Genomic DNA, 14175 nt, shown 5'->3' with positions numbered 1-14175 from the left:
GTCTTTAACCACTCTTCAAACTCTTACTTTTTATGATGTAGTTTTCTTGAGTACGTTAATTAATAACTTTTTTTTTTATTTATTATTCGAGTAAATTACATGTGACATTGTAACTGTTATACTAGTGGCCTGGATTAGCTTTGTTGTCAAATACCTCAAAAATAAAAATAAAAAATAAAATAAAAAGGATGGAATCACATTATACTAGGTATTATTATTTTATGATCATAACAATGTAATTGATACCATCCACTTCAATGACATACTTTTAAAACAATATGAATGGAGTAAGAAGGGAGTTATCCCAAAGTTTTAGTCCTAATGACATGAAGTCTTCTCTAAAACGAGTTATAATCTCCTGAATCTTAAGCTTGTTTCTGTGTCATCATAGTCTCTTGATTCTTAGACGTTTGTTGGTGTAGCTCACGTCTTTCCAAGCATAATATATGTGCTGTTGTTGACCTGTTGGTGAAGCGGTAGGAGCCTCGACATATATGTGTTGTTGCTGTTGCTGTTGTTCGTTGCTGTTGTTGTTGTTGTTGTTGCTGCTGCCGCTGCTGTTGTCATAATTATATTCATCATCATAATATGGATATGGAGGGTCGTTAGAGGCATAGAAAGAATCAGCTTGAGAGTAATCAAGCAAGTGATGATGATGAGCTTTGTAAGTTTGGAAGAGAGGGCAACAATGGATGATAAAAAATGCAACGGCAAACAAACAGAAAATAACCACCCCTATACGAATTCCTTTCCTATGGCGAGGCGGTGACAGAAGCAAAGACTCATTGTTACTCCCTTGGTTTTCCATATCAACATCAGCTATCTTCAGGTATAAGTGCTTTGTTTCCATACTTGAGATCCTAAAGCTTAGTAATCTGATACCGTAATACGAATGACAAATATAGTACGAGGAATAATAACGAGTATGTTGGTTAAACTCCTATGCCTAAAGGATTATATTTCGTGTAATCCTATCTATTTCATGATTGTTGGGACTTTCCTTTCTTCTGTCCCGCGTTTTTAAAGAAATTTTCGGTGAGGCCAATTTTGTGGAGATATAAAGGATGATTGGAATAACAAATAAATGTTGTAATTGATGGATATCTTTGACGTAAAGGGTTAATATAAACCTACAAAAAAAGTGGGTAATTAAGGTAAGGTAAACTAGCTAACATGTACGAAACAACCCCATGAAGACGACGTTCTGACTGTAAAGGGTTGGATTCACAAACCTTGTACTCACTGCAGTTTTTGGCTCTACTTATTTGTGTAATTGTTTTCCTGTATTACTTTTCGCAGTTGTTGGACATTTGGTACCTTCTGTTGTTCAACGACTGCATTATTTAATTAGATATCGACCAATCTAAGCTTATCTTATTCATTGACTATTAACTAATTAAATGCCATAATTGCATCACATTCAACAATATATGTAATCTAATTTTACATAATTCCTTGCATTTATATACAATCATACTTCTTTAAATAGACCTTTACTTTTTATATTTCCCTTTTCCAAGGAATTCTCCGGTTAATGAGGCCAGAAATAATTTTTGTTTCTATTCTAAAACATTGGATTTCAATAAATTGCTTTATAAATGCAAACAGACATAATAATATTACTAATAAAACCAAGAACACAGGATATATGGAGTACAATGTTCACAGATGACGATCCAAAAACATGGATGTCTAATTAAGAGCTATAAGAGGAAACAGAGGTAAAACATATTTACAACACACACTATCTGCTACAGTCCTACAATAATTTATGATACACTGCATAATACATTTGCACAACTCAGTGGCAAACAAGCAGATTTCAGGAAGTCGATCAGATCTTTTTCCAATATTCCATGATCACCCAGGGTTGTCTCGACTCTGGCGACCAACAAAAGGATTTTGAAGGGAAAACTCTGGACCAATGCCCAGTATATGATTAGAGTTGAAATTATGTAGCAATTCTTTGATTCATAGATGGAATCAGAGAAACCTGCACATTCCCTTCTAGACCTCGATCTTGTCCCTTGTATCTCAGGCTCCATGAACTTAGTTAGTGCACCAACCACTGTACCTTGCAAAGTGACTGCACGACTGAATGTTGGTGGAGATTGACCCTACTAAAATATGAAGTTGCTGATTTGCTCATTCTTTTCTCTTCCAGCACCTCGCCGGAAGATGTATGCTCCATCTTCTGCATCTGCATTCAAGCAATTCATCCTATGCCTGAATCGATAAATCAGGAGTTAGTTGGATATATTTCATGAAGAGATTCATTCAAATGACAGAATCTGAATGCAGCTACACAGGAAGCACAGAATACTAACCATTCAAAATGATCCTCACAGCAAATGGATCCCCAGACCATTGCAAGCCCACCTCCTTTCCTGTATTTGACAAGGAGCTAATCACTATATGTTGGGCCAACAGATTAAACCAATCTCAAAAAGTTCAATGCAATGTTCAACTAAGTCTCTTAGCTGTTAACCATAAAGCTGTGACATGCATAGGCAGTGCTTGAAATTCTTCTTGATATGGATGAGTGAAATTTTCACTCTTTCATCAATCCAGCACATCCATCCTAAGTATCTAAATTTTTACTCTAGTTAATTTGGATTCATGCAAATTTTTGGATGCCAGACTTTTGGCAAGGAGATTGACTAAGCATTTAGATAGCAGACTAGCTGCTGGACACAGGACACACGCCCTTTTCAATCATCTTGTATGATAAAAAATGCTCAAAACTTCAAGCCAAACTGAAATCGCCGCCATGTTACTCGGACACGGATTAAGTGTCTACTTGGATACGAGTGTCCAAGTATCGAACTCGGCCATTTTGTTGAAAAAAAACTAGTTTTTAGTTAAAAATGAAGTGCCCAAGTAGAGTGTCATGTCTTCGATACGACACTCAATTTTTGAGGTAAATGAGGGTGTCAAAGTAACAGTCAAATTGGAATTAAAATTCAGAGGAACAATGTAAGGAAAATAGAACATACCATGTTGCAGTATACATATCATAGAACTTGTTGAATGCCTTGTCAAAACAGTAGTGGCAAGCTAAAAGATCCCTGACATCAATCACTTCACAAGTTGACTTGCAGCATTTGACCTATATGGAAGTAAAAGCTTATCTCAATAAAGCAGAACTTAACCACATACTCTATATAAATAGTCACTTGCAAGTGGCATTGTAGCAACTTGGGAATTGACATGTAAAACTATGTTTGAAGCACAGTATAGTAACATTATTCTCACGCGAGTTGGATCCAGTCACTCCCCCACTTCACTACAAATATAGGTAAACATCACTAAAAAGGCAGTCAGCAAACCTGCCACCCTAAAGTTGAATGCAAGCAACAAGCAGAAAGACTATCTTGTACACAAATTCTCCATGTACTAAGATGAATAAACTGAGGCAGAAACAGTAACTCTCACTTTATAGACAAACTACAACCAACAGAAGCCAGAAGACGTGTAAAAGTAATGCATGACAGAATTCGGCATAGTCTGGGATAAACATAGTCTCAAGAAAACTTATTTTTGATTCTGTTGTCACAAGTGCGAAAGCTGAACAACCAGCACAATGACAAGTGCTACACATTAGCGGTAAAGAACAAGCAGCAGATTTTATCCTCTGAGCAAAATACATACCAAGCGCTCAAGTTTATGAGAGTATATATGTTGATGTGCAGGATGAGCTGATATATGCCCAGAGAGATGACCTGCACTGCAAAAGTTCTTAATGTCAGAGGACAGAGCAAGTAAGAGATCCTAATTCCTATTAAAGAATAATGACTGAATAAAAGGATCTAGGACAATAAACAAGTGATGCACCATATATAATTTTTTTTAAAAAACATGTCAAAGAAAAAGTTAAATGATAATGGGGGCTTATCGAGCATATATACTATATAGGCTCCTGAAGACTCAAACTTGAGGCTGACGACTTTAATAGCACATACTATGTAGTGAGTTGTTTAATTATTTGTAAATGGTTAAGTAGGTGCATGAGCACCCTCCTAGCTTAGGGATGTAACCACCACTCACAAAATATCATAAAACACAGGGATAGAGAACAGGCAGGCTAAAATTTTACAGCGTACAAAAAATAACTGCAGTCTAAATTTGGGAATCGCTTGAAGATGTGACCAGCAAGAATCAGACCCAAAAGAGGCGTTAGTCGATGAGTTGGTTCAGGCAGGTCAGAAATTTTGGGAATAGTACCATTTTACCATATCACATAAAAGTTTCACATAATCATATAAATATCATTAATACTGAGCTCAATGAAAATAACCATTGCTCCAGAATACCTGTCACAAACTATGGTACTACAATCAAGGCATGTCGCCAAGGAGATAGAATTGCAGCATGCATTGCACTTAGCATTCACCAAGGTCTTGTTTACCTGGTGGCATCTGAAACATGATATTGACAGTAAGCTAATGTAGAAGGGAACGATTGGAAAAAAGAAAATATATATATAAACAAGAAAAAAACAATTATATACCCTCATCTAAATCTAGATTCTCGTAAGCGTAATAGTAATGAAGAGCTGGAGGAGACTGGGCACTCCTGACACAACGTGTTTTAGACTACCACCTTTTATCAATCAGGTATCTACAAATAAACATCATGATAGGGTATATTATTAAATTACAATGCTCCACAGCATCGAACTCCTAAATCTCAGAATTCCAATTTCTATTTTCAATTATATCTCTTGTTATTTTATAAATTATCTCTCTCCTCCCTTTCTCCTCCATTCCCCTTTACTATTATCAGATTTGCAAAGCTACAAAACTGCATATCTTTACCATTGATCAAGAATTTGAGCAAATAATCGATTGTAATTTTGTGAGACCCAAATTTTATAGAGAGCTTCCACCAATTACTGCGACATTCAGAAGACTGGCAAGTGGCAACATGTCAAATCGTGAGAGCGCCACACATGGCATGGAAAATTGGCAGATTGGAAGGCAGTGCAATCGTCTTTCTAAAGGCCCAAAGTGATCCCAAAGCTGCCCACCAAATCTATAATAAACCACTAGATACACCATAAATGTGCCAACAACTAAAGTTTACTGCTTATTACTTGCTTTACTAAATAGTTGTCAGGGCCGTCTTATGCAAATAAGGGGCCCTGTGCTATTTTTATTACAATGTTTAAGAGTTTACAATATTGCTAATAATGAAAAAAAAAAAAATGATACAAATATTCAAGTTTTTTAATAGTGAATTTATGCGTTAATGATATATAATCATATACTCTGTAAGTGATACACATGTAAGACGTAGATAATGTTATATTATTGTAATGAGAAAAATCATTCAGTTAATAAAAACAAAAAAAAAAAAAAAACAGATAAATTGTCTGCAAATAGCAAAAGATACATACATGGTAATATTTTTTACATTTGTTAAAAAAAAAATAAAAAAAAAAAAAAAGAGTGAAAAATATTATATTACACAAAACCAAAGTTAAAATAAAAAGAAAAGAAAAGAAAAATATGAACACGTTAGCAAAAAAGGAAAAAAAAATATCTTCCTAAAGGTTCGAACCTCACACCAAATAAAACATTGCCTATTAATTCTACCACCAAGCCGCCATCAAAGTAGTGTATGAAAGAGTATGTACAAATCTGATAATTATACTATGCATTGATTTGGGGCCCTTGAAATTTATTGGGCCATGAGGCCTGCTAGGAATTAGCCTAACCTGTAAGCTAGCTCAGTCCACAACAGCAAATTAAGAGAAGAGAAGAAGATAGTTTGTATTGATGATCAGCAAATTCAATCAATACACCTTTCTTTCGAGAGGAAAGGAGCTCTCCAACTAAGCAAAGCTTAACAATATTTTTAGCATGATTATTACAACAGAATTCCCTCCCTTAAATAAGCTTAGCCAGCTAATCACTTGCTAATAGAATCTTCTCTCTCTATAACAAATTTTCCCTAACAGAATTATAAAAGCTATTGACACTTCTGCCCTTGCATTGTTAATTGGTTTTACTGCCTTTGCCATGCTTCTTCCTTGCATAAGTAATCACCACTGGAGGTCTGGAAGGATCTCTAGCAATACCCCCTGCCACAAGCTTCACCTTGTCCTCAAGGTGGAACTCAGGGAACCTAGCATCAATGTCATCAAAAGGCTCCCAAGTCGCCTCCAATTCTGAGAAATGCTGCCACTTGATGAGGACTTCAACGAAAGTGAGGTTGCCTTGCTGATTGTTCCTGACCCCAAGGACACTTTCAGGCAGCACTTCAAGCACCATGTCAGATGTTAGCTGGGCAGGCAATGGAGAAGGGGTGTGTCCCTGACCAATCGACCTTTTCAGCTGGGAGCAGTGGAACACTGGGTGAATTTTAGATCCATCAGGCAACAACAACTTATTCGCCACCTCCTCAACTCTCTGGATCACTGGGTATGGCCCATAATACCTCGGAGACAGCTTCTCATTTGTCCTCCTTCCCACAGACAGCTGACGGTATGGTTGGAGTTTTAAGAACACCAAATCTCCCACTTCAAAGTGTCCTGCTCTCCTACTCTTGTTCTCGTAGTGGCGCATATATTCCTGAGCCCTTAGAAGATGGAACTTTAAGTCATCCAACACAGCATCGTGCTCCATTAACTGATCTTCCACGGAGGCAACCGAAGTAGTACCTTGAGAGTAACGAATGAGATGAGGGGGGTCACGACCATACAACACCTTGAAGGAAGTACAGTTGGTGGCTGTATGAAATGATGTGTTATAGCAATATTCTGCCAGGGAATCCAAGTAGACCAAGTCCTTGGTTTTCCATTCACAAAGCAACGGAGATAAGATTCCACGCCCTTATTAACCACTTCTATCTGTCCGTCCGACTGAGGGTGATAAGCCGTACTCCTAGCCAACTGTGTGCCTTGTAGCTTGAAAAGATCATTCCAAAAAATGCTTAGGAATACCTTATCCATATCAGAGACAATGGTGGAAGGAACACCATGCAACCTCACCACCTCTCGAACGAAGACTTGGGCAACCATTGGAGCAGTGAAGGGATGTTTGAGGAGTATGAAATGCCCGTACTTAGAAAGTCTGTCAACTACCACCAAGATGGTGTCCCAACCAGCTGACTTAGGGAGGCCTTCAATGAAGTCCATCGAAATGTCCTCCCAAACCTTGTCCGGGATGGGAAGGGGCTGCAAAAGACCCATAGGGCTAACTGTAGAGGTCTTATTTTGCTGGCAGACCTGGCATGCTTGAACATACGAGTGACATCCTTGCGCATGCCCATCCAATACCACTCTGCCGACAGCCGTTGGTATGTCTTAAAGTCTCCCGCATGACCCCCAATAGGTGAGTCATGATACTCACGGAGCAAGGCAGAAGTGAAGGCAGAAACTTTCGGGATAACAACCCTCCCTTTGTACTTAAGGACATGATTGTCTAGAGTAAACCATCCGGGAACCTTACCCCCTTGCTTAATGCTGCTAGTCAGCTTGCAAATCAGAGGATCTTTCTGAATATGGAGCTGAAACATAGCCCAGGGCACCCCACAAGATGAGACCATATTTGCACAGGTAATATTGTGGACTAACTCTCGAGATAAGGCGTCAGCCACGATGTTGCTAGAACCGGGTTTATACTGAATTTCAAAAGAGTAACACAAGAGCTTCCCCACCCACTTTTGGTAGGCTTGTCCTACCTCACGTTGCTCCAACATAAATTTTAAACTTTTCTGGTCGGTACGCACTATGAAATGCCTACCCAACAAATAATGGCGCCACTTTTCAACTGCGAGCACGGTAGCCATCAACTCTTTTTCATAGATAGGCTTATTCCATGCGCGGCTACCTAACAACTTGCTGAAGTAGGCAATAGGGTGCCCAAATTGAAGTAACACCGCGCCAACTCCTTGACCACACGCGTCAGTCTCCAAAATAAAGGGTTGAGAAAAATTAGGCATGGCAAGAATAGGAGCCTTAGTCATGGCTTCCTTAAGAGTCACAAAGGCTTGGGTGGCAGCCTCATTCCAGCCGTAGTTATCCTTCTTCAACTGCTGTGTCAAAGGATGGACAATTTGAGCATAATTTTTGATGAATTTTCTGTAGTATCCAGTCAACCCCAAGAACCCTCGTAGCTCCTTCAAATTTCTCAGTTGTGGCCAGTCTAACATAGCTTGAACTTTGCTCTGATCAACTTCCACCCCTTGGCCTGAGATAATGTGACCCAAATAGGCCACACGTTCCTGCCCGAACTCACACTTTTTCTGGTTTGCATATAATTGATGTGTTTGCAGCACCCTTAACACCTCGGTTAAGTGTTCCTCATGCTCCTCATGAGACTTGCTATAGACCAACACATCATCAAAGAAGACCAACACAAATTTACGAAGGAACGGCTTGAAAACTGTGTTCATTAAGGACTGGAAAGTTGCGGGAGCATTCGTTAGACCAAAGGGCATCACGAGAAATTTGTAATGTCCCTCGTGTGTACGAAATGCCGTCTTATGCACATCCTCTTCACGGACCCTAATCTGGTGGTAACCCGATTTTAAGTCCAATTTCGAAAAAACACAAGCACCATACAATTCGTCTAATAGCTCATCAATGATGGGAATAGGGTATTTGTCAGGAACAGTGCATTTATTTAAAGCTCTATAGTCAATACAGAAGCGCCACGAACCATCACGTTTCTTAACCAGCAACATAGGACTAGAGTAAGGACTAGAAGAAGGCTGACTAATACCTGCAGCGTGCATGTCCTGTACCAACCGCTCTATCTCATCCTCCTAACTTAGCGGATACCGATACGAACGCACAGTAATCGAGTTAGTCCCCTCTTTCAGGACAATAGAATGCTCAATTAGGCGCCGTGGTGGCAAACCCCTGGCATCTCAAATACTCCCCTGAAATCAGCTAGCAATTGATGTAAAAACAGAGGGACCGTACTAGAACTGGAATCCCCTTGTGCCTGGCCAAACAGGTGGTTTAACTCCACCGGGAATCCTTGCTTCTCCTTCTTAAGCGACTTGATCATAGCCTCGAGAGAAACACCTGAGCGACCAAGAGATTGATCACCTCGAAGTGTGACAGAATTTTCTCCTAACTAGAATTTCATCACTTGCGTCTTCCCGTTAGTTGCGATGGTGCCTAATTTCTCGAGCCATTGGATACCAAGGATCAAATCCGAGCTACCCAAAGGAAGGATGAGGAAGTCTTCGACTATAGACACACCTTGTAAATCCAACAATACCCCCTTACAAATGCCCTCACCTTACACCGCCTCACTGGTACCAGAGTCACCGCAAAATTTTTGGATTCCGAGGGTTGGATATCCAACTTCTGAGCAGCTATGGTGGAGATGAAATTATGGGTGGCACTGGGATCGATCATCACCACCACAGACCTGCCTTTCACATATCCAGCCATCCTCATAGTTTTTGGCTGGTTAGTCCCATTACAGAACTCAGAGAAACCCCTGGCGTGGAGTCAACTGTCGGTGGATTGATAATTCCCATGGTAGGTTGCGTCTCAACCATCGTCACCAGCATCAAAGTCACTGGTATCCTCCCAGTCTTCCTCTTCATCTACGGTAAGCAAAACACTCAACCCACGCCGCTGACAACGGTGGTTGAGGTTCCATTTTTCGTCGCAACGAAAATATAACCCCTGCTCGCGTTTTTGTTGTAGTTCGATTTCCGATAACCGCCTTATCTCTCCGGTGTTTTTTTAGTTGTGGTGAGTGTTTCGGGTTGTGTTTGGCTTATAGGTGGAGGAGTTGGTGAGGGTTTAGTTAATGTTTAGGCTAGTGTTTAGGTTCGGGGAATTCTGGGTATGTGGGTTGGAGCGGATCGATGGATAAGGTGTTCGCCAAGTGGGCATGTCTCGCAGATTTGGGCCGTGGGCCCAATCGCAATTTCTCCTCAATCCTCATGGACAGATCCATGGCATGATCCAAGGAGATCGGGTCTAGGATCCGGACCTCCACTTTGATATCATCTTTTAACCCATTTATATACTAACCCTTTGCGATCTCCTATGGTACGCCCTCAGTCGGAGCAAGAAGTTCGATGAAGCATCGCCGGTAATCAGCACCGTGCCAGTCTGTTGGTGAGCGAGCCACTGCTCATGTAGCGTGACGATGGCGGTGGTTCTAAAACGCCTGAGCATCCCACGACAACAAGGGGTGACGCCGGTGCTCCCACTGATACCAGAGCAAGGCGTCGCCGTCAAGCGCGACAATCGTCGCCTCCGGCTGATCTTCAGCAGTTAGCCGATAAAAATGGAAGAATCTCTCCGCCTCGAGGATCCAACCATCTGGGTTTGTGCCGTCAAACAGAGGCAAATCGAGTTTCCTCAACCGCCAGTTCGATTGCCCTCCTGGATCTCCGCCATCTCCAAACGCCAGGTGTGGTTGCGCACTGGCGAATGGATTATCCCACTGATATGGTGAGCCATTTGACAATCGGGGTTCAGATCGATTTTTCTCCGGCAGCGAGCTGAGCAATGAGGTCTGACTTGAACACCGCTAATGCCGTTGTGATCTACTAAGCGACACGGTTAGGAACTCCACCAATCTCCTGCTCCAGCAAGTCCAAGCGTTGAGCATGGGTAAGTCGAGCCATCATCTACACCAGCGAGGATCGTGGTTGCTCTGATACCACTTTGCTAGGAATTAGCCTAACCTTAAGCTAGCTCAGTCCACAACAGCAAATTAAGAGAAGAGAAGAAGATAGTTTGTATTGATGATCAGCAAATTCAATCAATACACCTTTCTTTCGAGAGGAAAGGAGCTCTCCAACTAAGCAAAGCTTAACAATATTTTTAGCATGATTATTACAACAGAATTCCCTCCCTTAAATAAGCTTAGCCAGCTAATCACTTGCTAATAGAATCTTCTCTCTCTATAACAAACTTTCCCTAACAGAATTATAAAAGCTATTGACACTTCTGCCCTTGCATTGTTAATTGGTTTTACTGCCTTTGCCATGCTTCTTCCTTGCATAAGTAATCACCACTGGAGGTCTGGAAGGATCTCTAGCAGGGCCCTGTGCTGAGGACCAGCTTGCACAGGGCCTTACCCGGCCTTGATAGTTGCACCATTTCTCTTTCGATGAACAATTATAATAATTTGATCATAATTTGTAACAAGTTCATAAGAGAAAACATGACAAGTGGGATCTTCTTAGAAGCGTCTCATAATTTTATCAATGCATAATTAAAGATATTTATGGTCAAACTAATTCATTGAAGACCATGAAAAGACAAATGTTGCATCAATTTTGCAACGAATAATCTCTTATGAAGTTAAGAGGTGGCAAAGAATTTTTCATTTATGATTTAACAGGGTCAAAAATCAAAACCTGCCCACGCGATTAAGACAAGGGGAGGTGAAACAGTTATATTTCGTTTTAGATGTTAACATGCCCCCCACCTCCCAAAAAAAATAAAGGGGAAAAAAAGCATGAGAAATAAGCATGACACTTCATGTAAAATTCTTCATTGATTTGATATGAGGTATGCAAGGTAATTTAAAGGGCATTAGTCATCTCGCACCTTCACAGGCTTCACTAAAACACTAATTGACTAATTGTTTGATCAACATTAGATCAAATCACAATGAACCACAATATCAGCAACATAGAAGCAAAAAAAAAAAAAAAAAAAAGCAAGTTGAATTCCCTATAGAGATAACACAGAAAGATTCTTTTATAACAGCAGACACAAACCTTCTGTACAATTCACGAAGTTTTGTGGATATGAACACAGGTCTCTTCGGCTTAACTGCACCCTACATATTGTAGGAAGAGGAGTTTAAGGCACATAAAACTGTAAAATTATGTAACACGCATAAAAGTTTTGAGATACATGCTATCAAACAAAGATTGAACAAAGCCAAAGAAGGAGAGAGAGAGAGAGAGAGAGAGAGAGAGAGAGAGAGAGAGAAGGGAACAAAGAAAGAGTGACAGCATAAAGAGCACCTGACTGCAGATTCGAGTCAAATTTAAAGGTTGGAGGCAAGGTTTGGATACTAAACAATCTTCAGCAAGATGACCAGGTTTATTACACTTCCAACTACAAAAAATAGTAGAGAGTCAAGACATAATATGTAAGAAGCAGAAACAGAAGACATGATGATGTACAAGATCACAGGTTTCATGACCTAGAGGGAGCATCATTTATCATAACATCATGAGTCATGCTCGCAAATTCAAAGGCACGAAGCAAGAAAGTCATAGTTTCACAAGGAGACTAGTATCAGATTTTTCCATTACCGGCATCATGGTTGTCACTTTATCAAGGCATAAAATTAATTGGTACTCTAATGAAAGGTTCTTTTTTTTTACCATTTTTGACACTAAACAGGCCATGCTAAAACACTTTGTGAAAAAGTTATATATTCTACATAATTGAAGAACTTTACCATTCATAAGTCGATAAGCAAGATCTCTTTGTAGACCATCTATTGCGATCAAAGTCCCAAGTATCTTCTTGTAATTCAGATCGTCCTAATGATCCTTGGGGTTCATATGTAGACAAAATCACTTCACTGTTAACAACACCCTGCATAAATCAGATTTCTGTTAAGAACTATTTCTTCAAATTTCTCAGAGCCTAACTCAAAGAATAGACGGACTGCTACCTCAGGAGGGCCATCATGCTTTTGCTTTAACAGCACAGCCTTGCAATCCATGCTACAAATGTCATCATCGGTCTGCCAAAAAACAATACACCCCAAATAAGCCAACGAGTAGCAGGAAAGCCATGAAAAAGGTGTAAATAAGATTCAGGATGCAGAAAAAACATGAAGTCGTGGTCAAAATTCTACAATCTACATCATACCTCATCACAAATGTACTCCCCATATCTACCACAAATAACACAAACAGGTTCACCAGGTAGAGGAAATCGCTGCTCACTTCTACTTTTTGTATGATCTAAAATTCGATTAGGAATCTGTTAGTAGGTGAGAAAATGCAGTTACGAAAACCTCATCACACAAGAATACCAGAACAGCGAAAAGGCATTCTAAACTGAATGAAATGCTATTCAGGTATATAATCATGCCTCTAAAGTCTAAATTGTTAGGCTCCGTTTGTTTTAGGTGGAAAGTAACTTTTTAGAGCAGGAAAACTATACTCGTTTTGTAAAGAAGGTGTGCCACATTTTCCTTCTTGTTCCTCACTTCTCTATTTCCTCTCCTCTATCTCCCTAAGAAGAGTTGAGATGCGTAAAAAATAAAAGGAGCATCTGGGGCAAAAGTGAAGGAAAAAACACCTAAATTTGGGTGTCCTGATAGTTGATTTGATATTGAAGGACAATCATCAGCTGATGCAAAAGAGAAAATAGATTAATTACAAGTTATGAATAACAGAAAAAATAAAGCAATCCTAGCTTCTAATCTTTATATTAAAAAAATAGAAGACTGACTGTCACTTGCGTAATCCACCAATTGTAAAGCAGAAGAAGATGAACCCTGTCATTGTACATAAAAGTAATTTCAAAATACAATTAATTTCTGGGGTTGATTTCTGGTAACCCTGAGAAGAAGAAGAATGAATTACCAGAACATCATCTGGGGTTAATTCCTGGTACCCCTGAGAAGAAGAAGAAGCAGCTTCTTGCCTGTCAAATAATTAATTGAAATTGAATTCGAGGATGAAACATAGAACAACACCGTATTAATTGAAATCAAAGTAGACCTTCGTAAGTGGATGTAATCCTGGTGAGACATAGGGCCGTCAATATCATCGACTTCAATTTGGGCTTGGCGGGGATTGGTGGATTGCTGACGACGTCGTTTAGGATTGACAGCGGGTGCCGGCGAATCGTTAGACGGCGTAGCATTACCGGCACCGGTGATGGCATTGTAAGCATGAAGATTCTGAACAATGGAGGAGAGGCTGTAAGCCTTTTTGTAAGCAAAGGAAGGGTTCTTGTACAAATTCGACCGATTCGACATCTTTCTCTTCACTCTTCTTCTATCTTTACCCTTCTTTTACTCCCATGCCGTCATCTCCAATTTCCAACAACCTTAGGAAAGGAAATGAGGTCAAAGAATAGACCGATTTCATCCAAGAATCCAAGAATACACCGATATCATCTAAATATAGGCCATGTTTGGTAATTAGAGTTTTGACCAAAAATGAGTTTATTTGATCAAGTTAGAGTTTTGACTACAAAAATCATCT

The 14175-nt window shown here is 39.8% G+C and overlaps 1 protein-coding gene across 2 annotated transcripts; it reads right to left on the bottom strand.

The window, feature by feature from the left end:
• Window positions 1-1577: 1577 nt before the first annotated feature.
• On the bottom strand, window positions 1578-14099 carry LOC145568002 (uncharacterized). 2 transcript variants are annotated; one of them, XM_081627447.1, is made up of 14 exons: window positions 13687-14097; window positions 13549-13609; window positions 13415-13460; window positions 13262-13312; window positions 12827-12921; window positions 12627-12698; window positions 12408-12547; window positions 11965-12058; window positions 11713-11774; window positions 4314-4418; window positions 3652-3727; window positions 2997-3109; window positions 2328-2387; window positions 1578-2226 (listed from the first exon to the last, which is right to left on the bottom strand). In XM_081627447.1, exons 1-14 carry the CDS (start codon window positions 13944-13946, stop codon window positions 2121-2123), a joined length of 1341 nt encoding a protein of 446 aa, XP_081483573.1. In that variant the 5' UTR covers window positions 13947-14097; the 3' UTR covers window positions 1578-2120. The 2 variants fall into 2 exon arrangements, with proteins under 2 accessions (XP_081483573.1, XP_081483574.1); XM_081627448.1 differs by lacking the exon at window positions 13262-13312 and having other exon boundaries at window positions 13687-14099.
• Between the last annotated feature and the right edge of the window lie 76 nt (window positions 14100-14175).

Source organism: Chenopodium album, chromosome 11 (assembly GCF_948465745.1).
Source record: "Chenopodium album chromosome 11, dcCheAlbu1.1, whole genome shotgun sequence".
NCBI lineage: Eukaryota > Viridiplantae > Streptophyta > Magnoliopsida > Caryophyllales > Amaranthaceae > Chenopodium > Chenopodium album.
The sequence above is the reverse complement of the archived record's forward strand: the minus strand, read 5'-3'. Positions and strand labels throughout refer to the sequence as shown.

What these genes read in the sequence shown, in the direction of transcription:
- LOC145568002 (XM_081627447.1), bottom strand. Translation starts at nt 13,946, where the DNA reads ATGTCGAATCGGTCGAATTTGTACAAGAACCCTTCCTTTGCTTACAAA. An exon ending in AGTACCATAGTTTGTGACAG is followed by an intron (nt 3,728 to 4,313) that starts GTATTCTGGAGC and finishes GAACTTTTGCAG; the next exon opens with TGCAGGTCATCTCTCTGGGC. An exon ending in GATATGTATACTGCAACATG is followed by an intron (nt 2,388 to 2,996) that starts GTATGTTCTATT and finishes TGTCAAATACAG; the next exon opens with GAAAGGAGGTGGGCTTGCAA.